General features: G+C 44.6%; 1 protein-coding gene across 6 annotated transcripts in view; it reads right to left on the reverse strand.

The window, feature by feature from the left end:
• The window catches only part of OPCML (opioid binding protein/cell adhesion molecule like), a 1,103,452-nt gene that overhangs the window by 223,466 nt on the left and 857,581 nt on the right, over positions 1-22,405 (reverse strand). For all 6 annotated transcript variants that reach the window (XM_021102357.1, XM_021102356.1, XM_021102355.1 and 3 more), the window contains one exon: positions 10,519-10,751. In XM_021102357.1, coding sequence (XP_020958016.1) covers positions 10,519-10,751 — 233 coding nt within the window. The remainder of the gene's footprint in view (positions 1-10,518; positions 10,752-22,405) is intronic.

Here is a 22,405-nt window from a genome sequence, read left to right on the forward strand (position 1 = left end):
GCCTTTGGAATGGATTAGCAATGAGATCCTGCTGCGTAGCACTGGAAACTATGTCTAGTCACTTACAGTGGAGCATGACAATATGAGAAAAAGAATGTATACATGTATGTGTAACTGGGTCACCTTGCTGTACAGTAGAAAATTGACAGAACACTGTAAAACAGCTATAATGGAAAAAATTAAAATCATATAAAAAATCAATAAAAGAATGATACAAATGAACTTATTTACAAAATAAAAATAGATACACAGACATAGAAAACAAACTTCAGGTTACTAAATGGGATACTGGAGGGGAAGAGAGAGAAATTAGGAGTTTGGGATTAATATATATGCACTATTATATACACCAAAAGGGGCAGGTGGTGGGCCGGCAGAGGACTGGGGGTTTGGGATTGGCACATGCACACTGAGGTATATGGAATAATTAGCCAAGGGGACCTGCTGTACAGCACAGAGAATGCTACCCAATAGTCTGTGATAATCTATGTGGAAAAACAATCTGAAAGAGAGTGGGTATGTATACATGTATAACTGAATCACATACTTGTACAGCGCAAATTATCACAAACTTTTAAATCAACTCTACTTCAATAAAACTATAGTTTTCATTAACAAACTGAAAAAAAAAAACCTACTATATATAAATAAGTAACCAAAGATCTACTTAGAGCACAGGGAACTCAGATCAAATCTTATAATAAACTATAGTGGAAAATAATCTGAAAAAGAATATATAGATACATAAAACAGCAGAAATTAACACAACATTGTAAATAAACTATACTTCAATACAACTATAGTTTTCATTAAAAAACTGAAAAAAAAAACTACTATATATAAAATAGGTAACCAACAAAGATCTACTGTATAGCACAGGGACCTCAGATCAAATTTTGTAATAAACTATAGTGGGAAATAATCTGAAAAAGTATATATGTATTACATATATATATATAACAGATATATAACAGATAAATATATATAAAAACAGATATATAACTATATATATAACACATATATAACAGATATATATGATATATATAACAGATTATAGCAGAAATTAACACAACTTTGTAAATCAATTATACTTCAATTAAAAACAGAGGAAATTCCATGTAGAGGTTAAGTGTTAGCTTTCATTACAGACTAAGCAGAGCTCAAATCACAAAATCACACAGCTCTTGTACTTCTCAGCTGGTGACCCTGAAGCAAGTTCCTCAGCCTCTCTGAGCCTTAGCTTCTTCGAAGAATTAGGAAAATGCATCTCACCTGCTTGGGTTAATTGGGAAATAGAATTGGATTGTGTTTGTAAATTGACTTCCATGCTTGGGATTCAAGCAGGATTATAGTTATTAAAAGATGCATTTTTGCTTTTCTTGGTATTATTTCACTTCACTTCTATTGTTCTCCAATTTCTGAACCTATAGAGGAGAACTATTCGTGGGAATTATTAGTGAGACACTGGTTAAAGGCTTTTTGATACCTTCATGAGAAGCCAAATGGGAACAAGTACAACGATAGGGTATAGTTGCAGAAACACTGTTTCAGGAAGAACCTGTTAACAAAGGGCTCAAGACCCGGCTTTGGAATGTAAGCCAGACTCTTCAAATACATGTCCTCATGCTGCACATAGGAAAACGCCACCACCCCACCTTCCCAGATGACTCCAATATGAAGCCATGACTAACCGATCTCATGGGTGGTGAAGTTTGAAATCTTATTTGTCTCCTGACTACATGAGGGTCATGACGAACTTTATTAGAAGAACTTATGAACATTTACTAATTTACCCTTCTTCTAAAGAGTGATATTTCCCTGCTCACACCAAAGGAAAGGTCCCTTTGTATTTACTTGAGCTGTTGACAGACTAGATTCTTGGCACATAAGCTGAGATCACCATGCAAATTTAGGAGAGCATAACAGGCATTTCATTTCCTCCCGCATCTCCACATCGGCCATGATTTTGAGAACAAACTTCCTGACTGTTCTGTCAATTTAGTTCTACCACAAATAAGGCACATGACAGCTCCAAACTCTGCCGCTTCTCTCTCTGGCTACTGTATTGTCCCAAACCAAGCACCAGGACTGGCAGCACCATCTTGGATCATGTCAAAGAGTCGTGTGGCCTTAAAACAAGCTCGCACACTTTGATGGACCCAACCAAAGCCGGGGCTCTCAAATGCAATTGTTGCCCTCTTGGCAGACAAGGTCAAAGCATCTTTGGCCCTGACTATGTGTTTATCCAATGTCATACTTCACTTTGGTCTCATTCAACTGGAAACTTCTAACACTTCCTATTCCTATAACGAGAAGATTATAGGTGTTAAAGGAGGAATTGAGGTTATCACCTCCAGCCCCCTACTAGACAGAGGCTGGACCTACATATTTAATAGAGAGGAGGACGGAATTCCAGGGACCACAAAAGAAATAGTTGTGAAACCTGTGAAAGTGGTGGGTGTGTGTGCATGTTCATACATGTGTTGTGCACTATTTGTTTCTTTTTTCAATGGTTTTTTTTTTTGTCTTTTTAGGGCCACACCTGTGGCATCTGGAGGTTCCCAGGATGGGGGTCGAATCAGTGGTAGCCTCTGACCTATACCACAGCCTCAGCAATGTTAGATCCAAGCTGCATCTGCGACCTACAGCACAGCTCACGGCTACACCGGATCCTTATCGCACTGAGCAAGGCCAGGGATCGAACCGGCATCCTCATGGATGCTAGTCAGATTCGTTTCTGCTGAGCCATGACGGGAACTCCAATCTTCGTTTCTAGGCAGAGCACAACAAAGCCCCACATTTTTCCTCCCCTCACAATGACAGGAGTAGAGACTTTATAAAAGGAGAAATATTCTTTTAGGAAACGTGTTTTGTTCTGTGTTCTTGGCAACTACACATGATGGGGACTGGGTGCAGACAAACATCCATTCTATTTTGGCTTTGTGGCATCAAATTCAGATGACATCTGAGTGACATGATCTGAAGGAAAGGGTGGGGCTATTGCACAGAGACTCTGGGTGTGGGCTTATCCTGATCCCAAGGCCAGGCTGGAGGGAGCCTGCGTGGGGACTTGCTTCTTGGGAAGGGCCCCACCGGTGAAGCACCTTCCTCTGCTGGGTACAGGGCATCCTGGGGGCACTGACTTTAACCCTGATTCCTTCTAAGCTGTGTTGCTTTTTTAGTTCACCCGACCCTTAAGTTAAGAAGTGCATATACACTGCTTGATGTGGGTCGTGGAGGTTGCACATGTGAGGAGGGAAAGAGAGGAGGTCTTTTATACATACATGAAAATATGTTCACATGTATACATACATATATACACACACATACAGACAGGACAAAGATTAAGGTGTGCATGCGTGCACCTGCACCTGAGGGAAATCAATTATATTCCATTGCATTCTTTTTTTTTTTTTTTTTACTTTTTAGGGCTGCTCCTGCAGCATATGAAGGTTCCCAGGCTAGGGGTCGAATCGGAGCTACAGCTGCCAGCCTACACCACAGCCACAGCAGCTCACTCAGGATCCAAGCTACGTCTGCGACCTATACCACAGCTCATAGCAACGCCAGATCCTTAACTCACTGAGTGAGGCCAGGGATCGAACCAGCATCCTCATGGATCCGAGTCGGGCTCTTTAACTACTGAGCCATGACGGGACCTCCCATTGTATTCTTCCTCTCAGGAGAGGAGCCAGGGAGGGGGACATCCCAAAACACTGGCTTGGATGTGAGGAGCAGAGCTCAGGCTGGGATGCCCAGTCTTGTTCTTGTCTACTTTCCCACCCTGCCTCTGTGAAGGGCAAACATGATTATAATTTAAAATAGAGGCTGAATAAATTAAATTGATTTCAGGTTGACTGCCCGCCTTTCTTTAGGCCCACAATTATGCATGCTAAGTTAAATGACTGTGTAATATTTGGGAGAAAAAGGGGAAAATAGCAGGAAAAAAAAAAGGTTAGTAACAAAAGAAAGGTTGGAAATAAAAATAGGTAGGTCCTGAGCAGAAGTGTGACTTGTGGGCAGATGAGCTTCTGTCACCTGCTAGAAACGCTCCACCCAGCATCCAGCCCACACCCACGCCCAATGGTCTCCAGGGGACCCACCCTTCTCAGCAGCACTTCAGAACTTTTATATCTTTGTCACAAATAATAATAAGTACGTGTTCTTTTAATCATCTGTGAGTTAGCAATCTGGTGTGGGCACATAATACTGGGTCAAGAATTAAAATTCCTGGCGTTAAGGCTTCCCCACTTGCTGGCCTGTGTAACTTGGACAAATCCTTCAACTCTGAATTTCAGGTTCTTTTCTTAGAATGTGGTGACCTTCTGTTCTGTCTCCCGGGGCTTCGGTAAAGAATAATCGAAAGAGATAATGCAGGTAGAGGGGTATAGGCATATTTTGATGGCTTTTACCTGGAGACAAGCCTAGTGAAGGGAATTTAAAGTATGTAGTAGCTCCATCATCTTTGGGCATGTTTTTACTCTTTCTGAGCCTCAGTTTTCTCATTTGTAGGATGAGGCTATGGTGTGACCTTTGCAGGGATGTTGCAAGGACCAGCTGAGAAAAGTTGACACTCAGTGCGCCCAGTGCAGAGGCTGGCTGACACTCAGCAGAGCCAGGACTGGCTGGTGGGAGCATCAGACTCCTCTTCCTGTTGTGCTCACCTTTGGGTACTAAACATCTCACCTGAACTGGCTCTCAAAGCCCCTAAGTCTTTGCAGACACAGAAGTCACACAGGTTTGCTGTGGCATCTTGGGTGTGTGAGAAATTAATGCAATTCATTGTTTCTAGCCCTTTGCCCCAAACTGGGCTTAGCAAGAGGAGTTTGTTCCATGAAAGGAAGTGTCTGGGAGTGAAGAGACTTTGGAATTAGCCAAGAGAGCAGATAGAGAATACCAACATCCAAGGGCAAGGAGCCACCAGAACTTCCTGCCTACCTCTCCCCAAGAGTGACAGCTACACAGTCCAGAAGGCTGAGGATTCCACACCAGTTAAGAGTGACAATTAGATCCCGCAATCTCAAAGAGGCCAGCATTTTCAGTACTTAATAGGATAAAGAGGTAACATTTAGGATGCATATCCCTGGAGGGTTGAGCCACTGCTAGATTAATTATCTTCTTCCTGGTCTCTCTCTCAGCCTCTGCACACCACCTATTGTGGCTTTGGCACCCCACCCCCGCTCTTCGCTGCTAATTTTCTTTCTTGAGCTTTGTCCTCAATTTCTGCTCTAACAATGCAACATCAGTGGCAGGAAAAAAAGAGGGAACGAGAAAGGATAACTGGAAAATTCCCAGGGATCCAGGGTAGTCACTTTAGGTGTGACTGGCTGTGGAGGTGGTGGAGGATGTTGTAGAGACATTGATCTTGATGCCATGTGGCCCTGGTTCAGGACCCAGCCCTACTATTTACTCCCAGAGGACCCTGGCCAGTCTCTTAACCTCTGTGACTGCTATTATCTAATTTGCCAAATGGATATACAGTTCCTGCCCTGAAGCCTCCCAGGGCTTGTTGTGGGGGTCACTGAGACCAAGATTATGACCAGTGCTGTAACGTACTAAGGAAATGCCCGAAATTCATGCTGTCCCTGGTAGAACATAGCTCGTGGCTTGTCACATCGAAGACCTCATCTCCCCCAAGGAAAGGGTCCCAATTACTGTCCATTCCTAGGCACCTGGACCATCTGACTCATCCTCGGTCCCAGTCTTCTAGAAGGGACTCTGTAATCACTGCCTTCTTATGCCGTTTCCTTTGCTGTATAGAGCTGTCCTTTGTTCATTCCACAAACATCTGCTGGAGGCCTGGGATGCCTCAGACATGTGGGCTTCCTGCTGTTCTCGAGGAAGAGGTAATCTCACAAAACTTACCTCCTCTCATGCCAGAAAACTCACAATGAATCTCAAACATACCTGTTCTTGTTTTGAGCTACACCTGGTTCTTAGTGCTGTAATGCCTGCCTAATGTCTGTGTTTTCTTTCTTTCTTTCTTTCTTTCTTTCTTTCTTTCTTTCTTTCTTTCTTTCTTTCTTTCTTTCTTTCTTTCTTTTTTTTTTTTTGCTTTTTAGGGCCAAACTTGAGGCATATGGAAGTTCCCATGCTAGGGGTCGAATTGGAGCTGTGGCCGCCAGCCTACACCACAGCTCACAACAACGCCAGATCCTTAACCCACTGAGTGAGACCAGGGATCAAACCTATGTCCTCATGGTTACCAGTCAGGTTCATCTCTGCTGAGCCACGACGGGAACTCCCTCTGTGTTTTCTTTATCCCTAAAGCTCACCTGCTCACTTCTGCTTCCCAGTGGCTCAGGGTCCTACCTCCACAACTACTAGGAGGACATCTAATCTTTCCCCAAACTCAAAAAAAGGGGTGACATCCTTAAATTTTTCCTCTTTCTTTTTAATTTTTTTAATTCATTTTTTTTTTTCCTTTTTTGGCCATCCCTCGGCATATGAAGTTCCCAGGGTAGTTGTGACCCAAGCTGCATCTTCAGCAACTCCAGATCCTTAACCCACTGTGCTGGGCCTGGGATCGAACCTGCGTTCCAGTGCTCCCATGACCCTACCAATCCCATTGTGCCACAGCGGGAACTCCAAATTTTTCCTCTTTCAAGACTTTGGGATGAATCCTCTCAATTTCTCTTGGACGAGACCTCGTGAAGGGACCACCTCCATTCCTCCAGGGAGACCCACCGCCTGGTCACCTTAAACCTGCTGAGTGATTGGCGTGACCTCTCCCCTGGCCTTGGGCCTCCAGCTCCTCTCCCCATTACCCCAGCCCACACAGGGGAGCCCCCTTGGTTTTCGTGCCCTGACTAATCTGAGCCCCTTGCTCTGGATTTCCTTCCCACCTCAGCACACCGGGTCAGCCACACTATCACACATCATCAGGCGGCACCTTGAAATGGTCCCCTAAGATACAACTCGGGGATCAGCAATGCTATTGTAACAAATGCAGCCAGTTGCTTCTCTCAAAGAGAAGAACCTGGACATTCAACCCATCAGATATGTGGAAAGGCCACCTTATAAATCAGGAAAGCACAGGCTTGGAGGTCAGTGACAGCATCTCTCTGTTACTCACATTGCAGAAGAAGGAAGCAACGAAGCCTACAACCGTGGGACCGCCCTTCTGCTAATGGCACTTGCCAGGCAGAGGTGATGAGATTCTAACCTCCCCAAATGGACAGAAGATAAATAAACCCCTTTATATGCTATATATATATATATATATATATATGTATACACACACACACACACACACACACACATATAATATAAACAGACAAGTTTGCAGCTCGGAAACTTTTCAGTTTTTCTCATTGCAAAATCAATACCTATCAGCAGTTTGAAATTAAAGGCAAGCTTAGGCCTCAGTTTTATACATGCTTTATTGTATTCCAAAAGCTTTCTACTCGGTCAGATAAATCTTCTTTAAGAGGATTAGGAAACTTTCATTATCTTTATCTAACCTGAACTAACACTAAGTCTGAAAAATTAATCTATAGACTGGACAAAAGCCAAGCGCCGCTGCCAAGGAGGAGACCCTTGGGCTTCTTTCTAATTGAGCCGCAGGGGTCTCTGCTTTCACCCAAAGGAAGAGCGAGCTGGCCACTCTCCTCCAGGATGGAAGGGAATGTAATGCCCTGAGCTCCGGCTTGAACCTCTTGGTAAATGCAAAGCCCAGTCTGGTACAGTTTCCAAGGGAAGTTTCTCTGCTTCCACCTCCGTCTCCTGATCTCAGCATCACATCTCACACAGGCTACCCTGATAGCTGGAGCTACTGCAGTTGCTGGGCCTGACGTGTGGGGTCTTGGGGAAGTGGCCTCCGGAGTTAAGTCTCCACTGCTCTGTTTCTTCCTGCTCCCAGACTCTGACCCAAAGCTAAGAGCACCTGCAGAGGCATCCATGTCCAGCCCAAGGCACTGCTCCAAGCCCCTCAGGAAGAATAGCATCCCTGAAGCCCTGTGCTGCTGGCTCTTGATGGCCAGCCTCGCCCTTGACAAGCTTGTACCAGTCTATCTTATTTCCTGAAAAGTCTGAGTCTCGTTCAGTGTGAGTCTGTTTCTGTATAAGGCCTGACAATTCTTTTTCGTTCAGTGCCGAATTTCCTAAATTTGAAGATAACTCTGCTGTCAAGGCCATGGAGGTGCCATGGAGGCATTGCTTTCAATGCTGAGAATCTTAGCTCCCCTGGAGCCAAGCCCAGGTAGCAGGCAGGCCACGAGGCCTCACGCCTCCCGTGTTTTCTGAGCATATCCCCGCTTATTGAGTGCCTCCACCAGCCTCTGAGCAGCATTGACGTGACGGTTGTCTTTATCTCCAGATGGCAGGCTGTCCTATAGCCCCAAAGCAATGATTATCACCAAGCCCTCCCCGTGGGTGGGACAGGGACAGAGACTGGAAAAGGCAGAGGACAGGTCCCCTCGTGGGACAGAGGATGTGAGTAGAAGTCTGGAAGCATGTGGGTGAGAGAGGGGCTTGGAGGTTAAACCAAGGCAAAGCTTCATGCATGATACTAGCACGGGGCCTGCAGGGAGCAGAGGCTGCAGCAGGCAGACCATGGCCCTGCATGTTCCATGGCAAAGGCCTGCAGAATCTGAGCCCCAGGTGCTATGCTAGCAAAGTGCTGATTCAGCCAGAAGAGAAGAAAGGCCACTTTGATTTGCATACATGAAAACTCTAACCCTGGGAGTTCCTATCGTGGCTCAGCAGAAACGAATCTGGATGCAGGTTCGATCCCTGGCCTCGTTCGGTGGGTTAGGGATCTGGCATTGCCATGAGCTATGGTGCAGATCACAGATGCATCTCGGATCTAGTGTTGCTGTGGCTGTGATGAAGGGTGGCAGCTGTAGCTACGATTGGACCCCCTAGCCTGGGAACCTCCATATGCCACGGTGCTGCCCTAAACACACACACATACACACACACACACACACACACACACACACACACACACACACACAGACAAAACAAATAACAACTCTAACCCTACTCAAACCCCCTTTGAAAGCACCCAAATGAGCAAAATTGCATTTTTTTCCCCCAGAAAAACATGGATGAGGAAATCCATATTAGCTAAGCAAGAATCCCATACACCCTTCACAACCTGAAAAAAATCCGTTGACTCTCAGACAGGATCTGATAAAAGGCAGTTACTGAGGCTAAATCACATAGGGGGACTCTTTCTGAGCTCAGTGCAGGGCCCTGAGACATCAGCATCAGAGATGCTGAGAAAGATCCACCCAAACCGCTCCTTGGGTGGAGGAAGGATATGTTACCAGGGGAGCTAGTCTGCTTAGAACCTCATTACTACCATGAATCAATATCTGATAGGAACTACTTTACAGAAGATGTGGTATATATACACAATGGAATACTACTCAGCCATAAAAAAGAACAAAACAATGCCATTTGCAGCAGCATGGATGGAACTAGAAACTCTCATACAAAGTGAAGTGAGTCAGAAAAAGACAAACACCATACAATATTACTTAAATCTGGAATCTAATATATGGCACAAATAAACCCTTCCACACAAAAGAAACTCATGGACTTGGAGAACAGACTTGTGGTTGCCAAGGGGGCAGGAGAAGGAGTGGGATGGACTGGGAGTCTGGGGTGATAGATGCAAACGATTGCCTTTGGAATGGATAAGCAATGAGATCCTGCTGTAAAGCACTGAGGACTATATCTAGTCACTTGCGATGGCACATGATGGAGAATAATGTAAGAAAAAGAATGTGTGTGTGTGTGTGTGTGTCTGTGTGTGTGTGACTGGGTCACATTGCTATACAGTAGAAAATTGACAGAACTCTGTATGCCAAATATAATGGAAAAAATAAAAATCAATTAAAAATTTTTTAAAAAGAAACTGCTTTACAGAGCAATGGTGTTGGTATATGTTTATCTGTATGGCTTCCTTGTTTTAAGATGGTCCCCCATGTCTCAGGGCTGCTTTCTGCATGAGTTTTTAATTCTTAATATTTAATAGTTGATACTTGAGAGTCTGAGATTCTGACTTTTCTTCAGGGCTGGAAGGGAGTACACAGACACAGCAGCAACACCCAGCTGCACTCAGCATCCCTTCTAGGGCACAACCATCAACTATGCAAAGTCAGTCATAAGTCACATGATTTCACACCAATATTATTCATCTTTCATCATGAAATAAGCCTTTGAAAAATAATTCAAAGGCCCAGAGAGTAGTACCATCGGTATCTATTTCCTAATATATCATGTCCCAACTCCAGAGTCCTAATTAATGAATATATAACATAGCCTAACACATATTTCTCATAATATGTATATCTTGCCCCAGTATATCTTCTGGAGGGTACAACATGCCAAACAACCTACTAATGAGAGCAGAAGGCCCAGAGGTAAAATTGAGAACCTCTGGAAAGATAATCAGTCAAGATGCTGCAGGTGGAAAGAATCCAACACATACACTCAAGCTCTGGTCATGGCTTTGGGATCTTCCTCCAGGCTGAGGAAGGCTTCCCTGCAATCATCCAGCTGACTCACCTTGCACGATGAGGTGGACCCGGGAGGTCTTGGGGTGGTTGTCCGTCTGCACGGAGCAGGTGTACGGGCCCTCGTCGTACACGTCCACATTCTGGATCATGATGCTGTACTGGGTCGGCGTGTTCACCAGGATGATCACTCGAGGGTCTATGGACCACTTGTCATTCCCGGCATAGAGGATGGTGCTGCGGTTCAGCCAGGCCACCCGGGTGACCCGGTCATCTATGGTACACCTGTGAGTGAGGGTGGGTGAGGGGAGGGGTTGGGGAGAGGGAGGAAGAGAGTGTTGAGAGACTGTATTATAAATGAGGCCACTGGAGTGTGAGGAGTAAATAACAAAACATAACCCAGTGCTAAAATGAAACAATCAATTATTGATAAAACTTCCTAAACATAGGGAAACCGTGGCCTGAATCATCCCGAAAGAAGCAAAGCTACGGCATCATTTCTATTTGATTTAGGAGCATATTATGTGAATATCTTTGCTGTATATTTACTTTCCATCTTATTTTTCCCCTTAGGCTTATATGAAAATGAGTTTATATTTCTTGAGCACATTTACCACCTTGTGGGAGAAGTGGCCCAGGGGCAGAGGGGAGAGAAAGTGGATCAGTATTTCAAATAGGTCACAGATAATCCACAAAGCAAATACTTAACTTGTGGTTAAGTCAAAAATGGGACATAGTTATCGCCAGACCTCCCTCATGTTGATAATCTGCTGTACCCTTAAGCTGCCCACAGCCCTCAAACTGTGATTTATAACATGGACTGTTGAAATTCTCCGGTAGAAAGCCAACCATTTCTCTCATGGCTGCCCCTTAAGAGTTCAGCAGGAGGAAGAAGGTTTTAAAATGGCCAGGCAAAATTTCTCCTCCTGCTTACACTCCCCTCCCCCACCTGGAGAACAGTGTAATTGATGTCACCTGGTTGTCACCCATATAAGGAGCCAATCTCTACCCCACCTACCCTCGCCTATGCTTCGGAACAGGTGGAAGCCCTAAATGGAAGCTATGAGCAAATGGAATTTGCTTTTTGGTGTGTCTGACCTGCAGGCTATCAGGTTCAATGAAGAAATAAATGTGCCTGCTGGTCAGGAAGAAAATCTGCATATGTGTTCCAGAAACTTAGAATGTGTGAATGGAATACTGAAAAAGGAAGTCCTTTAGGAAAAGGGTATTTTTCCCAATGAAGAGCATGGTTACAGAGCCCCGGTGTGTCCACCCACTACTCAATGCTCTTGTCAGAACATGAGATTTGATATCTCAGCAAATGAGAAGGCAAAAGTCATAACTGCTTCCCCCAGACATCCAGGGAGGATGTGAGCAGTGCCTCTTGGGGACCAAGAGCGTGAACCCACACCTCCAGGTGAGAAGTCAGGGATAGAACCCAGCCATACTGCACCAGACCGGATTCCATCCTCTACCAGTGGCAGAGAGCCCCAGACAGGGCTCAGGAGGTGGGCACACCAAGGACAGTAGCCTTGGGGGAGGCGGTGAGCATATTTGGGGCACGTGTTGCTCTTGGCAAAGTGACCAGCCCGACACAGCCTGAGTGGTCCAGGGAAGAGAAAAGTGTAGTGGAATCCAAATGACAGCTTTCACTGAGAGGGTGAGTGCCCAGCCTGGCGCAGCACCCTCCTGATGGGTAGGAGGGATGGAAATAAACCAGCTTCCAGTAACAGGATCTGCCTGGCCCTGGCCCACAGTCATTTAGTAGGTGGGAGCAGCCGTGGGCAAGGTTGGGCCCATCGTTTGGTGCTTTCAAAGTAGGGCAGGAGGAGATTTTTCTCTCCGAAATGTGCTTCTTTTGCTGTTCTTCAACCACAAAAGTAAAATAAACATGTTCAAACATAACCAGGAACACAATACAAAGTTGCCTGAAGGCCAAGCTAATGGCTCCCTCTGCACCCAACTCCCTGCCCAGCTACTGTCATTTCAATAACAGCCAGTTGCTTCTCCCTCATCTTACTCCTTACAGATGTGTGTTCACATTAGGAAGGCTTGTGTGGATTTGTTTTTCCTAAAATGGAATCATACTCTAATAGTCCTATGAGGCTTTTATTTTAACTTGGCCACAGGCATCCCTACATACCTATAGTTATAAATCTAATTCTGTGATTACTTCTCAGTAAGTCTAAGATCACTGAGATGAGCTTTGGGGGTCCAGCCTCATCTCCCTAAGGCTCCTGGTAATTCACGTATCAGGCAGTGAACCCTTCCCACCTTCATGGATGTGTCACTGGCATGAAGAAAATTGAAAGCATGTTGTTTTGTCCACATCCTTAGGACCCTAGCTTCATTTTCCTTGCATTTTTTTTTTCCCTTCTGCAGCCACTGCCCTTTTCCCTTATGCAGACTGAAGTTCTCCCATTTCCTCCCTGCTCTTCACTTGTAAAAGCAGGTCTTAGGAAAAAATATGATAAACTTCTTCATTTACTCTCAGTTGCAAATCATCGATAAGAATTAAAGCGCAAACTTTCTTAAGAACAGCTATATTTTCATAAAGGCCAAATCCCTGCTTGAATGACTCTGAAAGGTTAAACTCTGTACAAATTCCAGCAATCAGCACGCCAGGAAGGGGATGGTAAATCCTGGCTGAGTGAGGTGTGTCATCTCCCTGGAACCACACACATCCAGGTGATGGTACAGACAAATATGCTTGCTTTTATTTTGGTCAATTATGTAACACTTTGGACATTCTTCAGTGGACTTTTTTTTTAAAGCAATAGTTGTAAAGGATGCATTTTTGATCTGTGGAGGATATTCACATTTTAAAATAAAAATGTCATAATGTTCTTTTATATATATGTCTCTATGAAGTTAAATATCGTGATTTTATTATGATTGTCTACTTTCAAAATTCATGAATAAGCTCTTTTGTAAGTCATAAAATCTGCATTGCTCCTTTTTTAAACTTTTTATGTATCTATTATATATCTTCTGCAGTGTTTTATCTGCAGGATTTGATCCTGATATAATAATTTATGCCTGAAAATCTCTTATTGATCAGCTATCCTATTTATTTGTAACAATACATAAAATTTAGAGACTGAAATCTAAATTTCTTCCATATTCTCTAGCCATAATGCTCTTAAAAATAATATTTTCTTTTAAAATAAGTTATCATTACAAGGATAATATTGATAAAATGACATAAATAGAGTGTACATCTTGTTAAGTAATAATTAAACATAAAAAGTAAATTTTACTGGAAATATAGCTTTTAATGGACTAGATGAGGCTTTTTTGTTTATTAGACCATTGATTGATATCATTCATCATACTGGAAGGACAGCTCAGGATCAATTCTATTCCTATTTTTGGTTTGAAAGAAACCAAGTTCACATAAGCAAGGAGATGGAAATGAAAACCTTGTATAATAACGTCACTCAATTCCTTGAACCCCTTCCAAGATATATGCCAAAAACCACAAAGTAATCTAGCTTCAAAAATTATTTTAAGATCTCACAGCTGACAATTCAATTAATTCCTCCTTCAATTTCATTTAAAGCAATGAATTGGAAAATACCTGATTTGCAAAGGGCTTTGTAGCCCAGTATTAAATTCATTCAATTTCTCAATATCTGGATAGTATATTGCTAACGTTTTACTAGGTCTTATCAAATGACTATTAAAGAGGTCTTAGTCTGTCACTTAGAAGCACTTTGTTTAACCCAATACACTGAGAAAGAAATTGCAACACTGTTTATTTTCATCTGCCAAATCACACTGCCCTCTGTCAGAAAACATCTCTCCATCTCCCCGGGTTCTACTTCCAAGACAGAGAAGGCACTAGCTTGGCCGAGAAGTCATTACTGATGAAAAACGGCCATTTCCTTCCATAATTCTCTGCTTTACTTTAGGGACTCTCTTTCAAGACGGATCCTCTGTGCGATGATGATTTGATAAGAGTGGTGGAGGGAACAATGAAAGTAAAGGAACATCCTCTCCTGGATAATTAGTAAAGTGGGAGCAGTCAGGAGAACGGGCCCTACAACTCAAACACAGGCGGTTTCTTGGCAGATCCATTTCAGGACATTTAGAACTTGAAAATGTACTTCCTCTGACCTCTTTCCTTGTCTAGGACCCTCAACGGCGGGGTGGAGGTAAATGGACCCAGTTCAGATCACTGCAGGGTCTGGCTGGGGCTGACTTTGAAACAAGGCTGTCCAGTGCCCTGCCCCATAGTCCCTGGGAAGCCTCATGGACACCTCGAGTTGAGGTGCTCCAGATGGGTGACTAAGGCTTGATGCACTGGCTCTCAAGCCTGGGCCTCATTAGTGGGCATGGAGGGACATCAGTCCACCTGTCTCAATGGGCAGAGCTGCATCGCTGAGTCTAGAAGTCGTAGAACCCAAGGAATGACACAGAAACTTGGTGGCAGGATGATGCTGCTGATGACAGTTATCTGCCTCATAAATTTCTGTCCCTCAGGAGAAAGCACGGTCTCAGTGCCTCTCACTTTGTTCCATTACAATAGGGGCTTTTCGTTCTGCAGGGCAGGAAGCAGAGCCTGGGTAATGACTTAAAATTTTGCTTGAGGAGTTTCCATTGTGGCTCAGCAGGTTAAGAACTTGACGTAGTCTCCGTGAGGCTGTGGGTTCGATCTCTGGCCTCACTCAATGGGTTAAGCACCCGGAGTTGCTGCAAGCTGCACATCAGGTGGAAGACGAGGCTTGGACCTGACATTACTGTGGCTGTAGTGTGGGGCTGTGACTGCAGCTCCAATTTGACTCTGAGCCTGGGAACTTCCATAGGCCCCAGATGTGGCTCCAAAAAGAAAAAGAAATCATATTTAAGAGTCCTTCCAAACTTGGCTCCTTCCCTGCTCCTGTGGCTCCATTCTTGGACTCTCTTTAACAAGGAGCCCATGAAAGAGGGGTTTGGATGCTAAATAAGGGGGCTCCAAGAGGAAAGTTGAGAAATATCGATTGCAACGTTCTTAAAAATTCCTTCTTAAAAATTCTTTCAGGTATTTAAATTCTGACATTCTAAGATCACCCTACATACGTGTCCTGGATAAGAGAGAGTGCAAGGCAATGCCACTGTGATGTCAAGGATATAGTGGGCACTCTGCTTGGCACAGTTTAAGAACTTCCTATATAGTGAATCACATGATCCCACAGCTACCCTTTAAGAGATGCTCTATTACCATGCACACCGCACGATGACGAAACAGACACAGGGAGGTTCAGGACTCCTCCTGATGTCCAGGGCTGGCACCATCAGGCAGAGCGTTCAAACCTGAGCAGCCTGGCATGAGAAATCCTGTACTTCATGCAGGGCAGAGGTCTACTCCTTTTTTTTGTTCTTTATCGGACTGCTCCCTGGGCTAGGAGTCAACTCAGAGTTGCAGTTGAAGCCTACGCCACAGCCATTGTAATGCCAGATTCGAGCCTCATCTGTGACCTACGGCTGCGGCTTGAGGCAATGCCAGATCCTTAACCCACTGAGCAGGGCCAGGGATAGAACCCACATCCTCATGGAGATTAGTTAAGTTCTTAACCTGATGAGCTGCAATAGGAACTCCTGGTCTGCTCCTTAAAAAAATGGGAGCGGGGCACTTTGGTTTGAAAACCCAAGTAATTAGGCCAGGCAGAATTTCCCTCAAGCTTATAGTACTTATTTAATTTTCTCATATGAGTACAATAATTAAGGGAACAGGAAGAATATCTGGAAGGGACTTTTTCACATCCTTAAAGCACCTCTAGCTTTGTGTGAGAAGAGTGGAAATAAGAATCAGAAAGAGCAAAAGAGAGTCTGAAAGATCGTGGGGGAAAGTCGGCTGGCTTGGAAGGTAGCAATTCCAGCTCCTCTGAACATGGAGCTGAACATGGGACGTGGTACTAAGGGGCCTGGTTTCGTTCGGTTTCAGAGAACGGGGTGCAGTTAGGAGAAACCCGTGCCTTGAAGCAGTGGTTTCCAAGTTTTGCTGTGCATCAAAACCACCTAGAGAGCTTTTGTTAGCTTGAGTTCCTGTGTGTGATGCTCCATGAGGCCAATGAATGGAAAGGTTGGAGTTTGGAGCAGAGAAAGGTTTATTGCAGACTGCGACCCCCGCCCCCCCAAAAGCCCAAACTCCCTGAACAAAATTGTAAAGCATTTTTTTTTCTGTCTTTCTGTCTTTTCTAGGGCTGCACCCACAGCACTTGGAGGTTCCCAGGCTAGGGGTCTAATCAGAGCTCTAGCCACCAGCCTATACCACAGCCACAGCAATGCAGGATCTGAGCCAGACCCCCCAGATCCTTAACCCACTGAGCGAGGCCAGGGATCAAACCCGAAACCTCATGGTTCCTAGTCGGATTTGTTAACCACTGAGCTAAGACGACGGGAACTCCAGTAAGGCATTTTTAAAGCTCGTGCATAGTTCTCTGATTGGCTGATGGTGACATCACAGGGCAGTGTCATAGGGGAATTCTTACATTTGTAAAGCAGCTCAGGAATGTGCATCGGAGACTTGGATCCAGGTACTTCAAAAAGGAGCTAAAGCAGAGGACCGGAAGGGCCCCACTGGAAGGCCCCACAGGATCCTGCTGGGTCTAAGAGCAGTGGGTTGGAGGTGGGCTGAGAATTCACTTTTCTACACACTTCCTGGGTGCACATCTAGGGACTCCTCTTGGAGAAGGCTAACCAGACAAAAGGCAGGTGGGGACTCAGTCAAAATAAAATCTTCCTGAAAGTGAAATTGGCCAGCTTTCATGCTTGTGTTCGGCGTCCTTATTTTGTTCGTACGTGTATACTTTGCCATTGAAAACGCAAGACTAAAAAGTGCCACGATACACACCATGGTATTTCATCAGTGTCTAATGTGTACCAGGCGATGTAGTGGGAGCTGAGACGCCAGAAGGAAGCAGGTAAGGTCACACCCTTGACATACGACATAAACGCCTAAGTAAACCGATATATTAGTTTCAGAGAATGATAAGGGGTGACGATCAAAGCAGGACGAGGGGATGGAGAGCACTGAACTGGAGAGAGACCCCCGAGTGGTCAGAAACGCCCCTCTGAGTCTGCATGCTGGCTGCTGTTTTCATCATCTTAAATCTGAATGCAATCCGACGCGTGTCTGAAAATCAAGTCTGAATTAAAAATAAATGTCACATACACAGATTAAAAATAAATCTCACTTATATGCACAGAGAGCTGCAGGAACATTTAGATAATCTGGGTAACTGGAGAAGGAGCCTTGTGAACCAGCCTAGCAAATGGTGTCTGTCGTATATACGGGTAACTTTACAGACTCCGTGTTCAAAGAACAGACGGTTGGCATTTTGAGAAACCAGAGTTAACTGGAAAACCCCTTTGTATTTCCACCCATGTTACTGCAATAATATGGAAATTACATAGCACACCCCTCTGTCTTAATGAGGAGACAGCGGCAAATAGATTAAGCTCTAATACAGATGCATCATTCTGAAGCTCCACCCTCTTTGTAATGCAGTGTCAATATCAAAGATCCCGGTCTTCCTCATAGCATTTACAACACTGCATTTAATGATATATGCACTTGTGCGTTAGACTGTAAATGCCCACATGGAAAAGAACCATGTCAGGGGTCTCCATTTTGGATCACTAGCGCCTCCTACAGTCCACCTGGCAGGTGGTCAAAACATACTTAAAATGATTAAAAGACATGAGATAAAGTTTTCCAAACTGGCATAAAAAGAACCCACATAGGATTACAGCTATGATACTATTAGCTATATCCTTGGAAGTTGCTATGAGAGTAGATCTTAAATGTTTTCACCACAAAAAAAAAGAAACCCTAATCACACGAGGAGATGGAGGTGATAGCTTATATGATGGAGGCAATCATCTTGCAATAATGAAATGTATCCAATCCATATGCTGTACCTTAAACCGACGCAATGTCACATGTCCATTACATCTCAATAAAGCTAGAAAAAAGGATCCACACAGGGTGACATGGATGTCCTTGGAGATATGTGTGTGTCTCTATGAGTCATTTACACACACAGACACAGTCCACAGATTCTCTACTTGTATTTTTTAATTTACTGTCTTCATGTTTATAATACTCTGGAAAAAATACACGTGCTGTGGATGTGGTGTGACTATCATTAGATTTCATTGTTGAGAAATCTTGTGTCTCTTAGGATAGTGGCAACAGTGAGTACTTCCTTCGTTGTCCAAGGCTAAGGAGAAACGTACAAGGTGGGCCTACTGTGTCAGCAATGCCCCCCTGCCGAGGGAGGAAAGCTGCTGCATGATGCCTGGGTCCAGAGAGCGATGGAGGTCTCCAAGGGTGGAGTGAGCCCATGTGGAGGCGAACCTGGCCATCAAGGAGCACGTGCTGAAGTCAGAAATGTGTCCTCAAAGTTGTAAGCATCACAGTCACATGTGACTCTGAAGCCAATTTTAATAAAGCATCACCTGTTCCACTGATATTGTAAACTTTAATTTCAGTGGTTATATATGCATATGATTTATAATTTTGGGATTTTGGATTCATGTGAGGGTGCAAGATAACTAGAGACCTAGTTTTATGATTTTATGTGTGTAAGATTACAATATTAATATTACCACTGGGAATCCCTGGGGATCTTGTCTCTGACCACCTCTATCACCTGCTTTAAAATTGGCCTTCCAGGAGTTCCCGTCATGGCTCAGTGCTTAATGAATCTGACTAGGAACCATGAGGTTGCGGTTTCGATCCCTACCCTTGCTCAGTGGGTTAACGATCTGGCGTTGCCGTGACGTGGCTCAGATCTGGCGTTGCTGTGGCTCTGGTGTAAGCCAGTGGCTACAGCTCCGATTGGATCCCTAGGCTGGGAACCTTCATATGCCACAGGCGCAGCCCTAGAAAAGGCAAAAAAATAAAAAATGACCTTCCAGAAAGTTGTCAATTTAAGGAATGCTGACATAGGTAAAAGGGTTGAATGTTAAAACCCCCAAATTTCATTGAATTATATTTTTAAAAATTTACCCACAATATTAAGGTTTTTTTTTTGGGGGGGGGGCTTTTGTTTTACCAATTGCTTTTTCTTAAACATTGAGTTAACTGAATTTCAGTTAAAAGCCTTACATTATAGCAAAATATATAACAATGCCAGTTGCAAAAAATAGGAAGAAGATGATCTTGCTTTAGAGAATTCAAGGACCAAGAATAAATGAATGTTTTAAAAGAAAGGAAAGGAAGCAAGAAAAAGTAAAATATTTTCCGACCAACTCCCAAGGTGTGCTACCTTGCACAAAGCCATTCTCCTGAGAAGCTTTACTCAGTTCTTTCCTGAGTTCCAAAGGCAGTCATGTCTAGAACAACAAGAACCTTACGTTACATAAAAGGAGACTTTGTGATTCAGAGAGAGTTATGATTCTGCCAGAACTAATATATGCTGTTAAGGTCCTAGTGGAGAAGACATGAGAGCCTCTGCAGAAGAGTGGGGAAGGGTCAGAGCTGCTTAGAGAGGGTCTTCAGGAGTGCGAGAGATTGACTTTGAAGCTGCCCAGACACACACCCTCGGCAGACTGTTCCTAACTGGAAGATGGTGCCGTGCTAACACCAGCTGGAGTGTGGAATCACATTAATACACAGAAAGGATGTGTGTGTTCCGTGGGCACACGTGCATGCGAGCGTGTGTGGGTGGGGGGAAGGATGCTTCCTGGAGAAAAGAAGAGAACATATATAAATGCAAGATGAGGGCTCTGGAGGACGTAAGGCATTTGGAACAGAACCGAGGGAGGTGCGGGCTATCCTGAACATGCTGCCACTTGAATTAGGAAATCAGCTGTAGGAGGGTAATGTGTTGCTTTCTGGCCATGATGGATGATGGAGGAGCGCATCAGAGCAGTGCTCCCTGTGGCTGAGCTGCAGGGGAACTTCCAGCCCCCCAAGCACAGGGCGGGCTCTTCCTGAAGGGCAGGGAGCCAGGGAGGCAGAGACCCTGGTACAGGAAGGGAAATGAAGGCAGGGATTCCCTGGCCAGATGGCTCCACAAAGAGGTGGAAACTGCTTAGAACCATGAAAGAGAGGCTGACTGCCAGGCTGTGGGAGGAGCCAGAGGGAAAACTATCAGGTGAGGTAGGTACAGCGCAGGGGTCTCACCTGCCTTGGTGATGGGCGGGGAGGCATGAGAAAACACTGCACTAAGCAATGAGTAGTTAACTGGCCTCTTCCCAGTCTTCAAGTCACGTGAATTCACAAGCGTGTTTGGGAAGATAAATTTCTTAGTTTCCTAAGAAGACAGGGGAAAGGACAAAATAGAAATAACAACCAAAACCATCACAGGAGGCAACGCCTGTCCTCCAGATTCCAATGCTCTTAGGAGAATGACAGACCATGAGAGCACTAAAATGATCCCTTGTCACATTCATGGAGACAACAGAAATGTAAGTTCATCTGTTCACTTGATAAATATTTATTCAGTACCTACTAACTGCCAGACACACCACTAGGCTTGTGGACAAGAGGCTGAGCAGAGAGTGGCTGCCTCGACCCTCGTGGTACTACTAGAGTTGTGGGATGGGTGTGCAATCAACAAACCTTGGCAATACTGAGAGGGCTGAGGCAGCCACTCAGACAGTCACACATGTGGGAAATCTTGTGCTCTAAGACGCAGTCTGCAGCCAGCCTTCCTGAAGCATGACATTCATCTAAGGTGGAAAACTGAGACCAATCAGTAGGCTCAGGTGTTGACTGCAGAGTGTTTTAGAGATGGAACAGGACAGATGTCCAGGACCTGGGACAAGGCTGAGTCAGAGAAGGGCAAGAATGGAAGCTGGGGGGGTGGGGGTGGGGGCAGCAAGGTGGGTGGGGAAACGGGAAGACTCCATGAAGCTGGGGGCTGGGGGGGAGCTTGTATGTACTGTAACGAGTCTGCCATGAGGAACCTCTGAGTAGGCTCAAGTGGTAACGTGGCATAATGTCAGCTATGCTTTCTTTTGATGAGAATATAGAGGACCTCCTATGGAGAACGAATTTGTGTCAGAGGACAAGGGCCAGAAGGACGAGCCCAGAGACTATCGCATCCATGCAGACAAGAGAGAATGGTCCTTGGACAAGAGGGTCTGAGTTTAAGGAAGGTGGGAGCCAGAGCAGAGAATGGAGGTCGACGTGAAAGGGAGTGAAGTGCTGATGGCAATATTTGCAGTCAATACCTTCAAGAATGTTTGCAGCAAAGGTGGGAAGAGAAAGTGAGCCAGAAAAGTCATGGGGCTCTCCGCAGCATGTTCGTTTAAGATTGAAGACACTGGATATTTATTTTTCACTTTATAAATACATACTGAAGACCTACTGAGTGCTGGGGCTTTCCACACTTTACTATCCCTACCCGTCACCTGTGTTCCTCATGAAGTCACTGGGCCTAGGTGGGAACCAAAACTCTGCATTTCAAACAAGCTCTGTGACTAGACTGATGTGCCGGGACCACAGTTTGAGGAGCCCAATTTTAGGCACTAGAGATGCAACCATGAATATGACATGAATATTGTACTATAATATTTACACACTGTGGTACTTAATGTACAAATAAATACTGATGAGATTGATCTCAGTGAATGGAAGCAACTGATGGTGCAAGGGGGGGGGGGCTCATGAAGAAAAATTACGGTAAAGGTCAAAGAATCTGGGATGTAAAGCACATGAAGGAAAGGGCTTTATCTGCTGGATCATAAGAGAAGGAAACATAATAGCAACACAGATAGGTTTGCAGCTCTGGCTATGGGAAAGTAAAGAAGCTACTGAGTGATGGTTTCTATTTTCTCCAAAGTAGAGGGCAAGGTCATCAGTCGAGGGAGAATGGGAGAGTAGGAGAGACGGGAAGGTAGACGCAAGAAACAGTGAAATAGCTGTTGCAGAAAATGAGAGCAAAATTACTGGGGAACTCACAGGCCCTGCTGCGGCCCCACTTATCATCGATGGCCAAGAA

Source organism: Sus scrofa, chromosome 9, assembly GCF_000003025.6.
Source record: "Sus scrofa isolate TJ Tabasco breed Duroc chromosome 9, Sscrofa11.1, whole genome shotgun sequence".
Classification (NCBI taxonomy): domain Eukaryota; kingdom Metazoa; phylum Chordata; class Mammalia; order Artiodactyla; family Suidae; genus Sus; species Sus scrofa.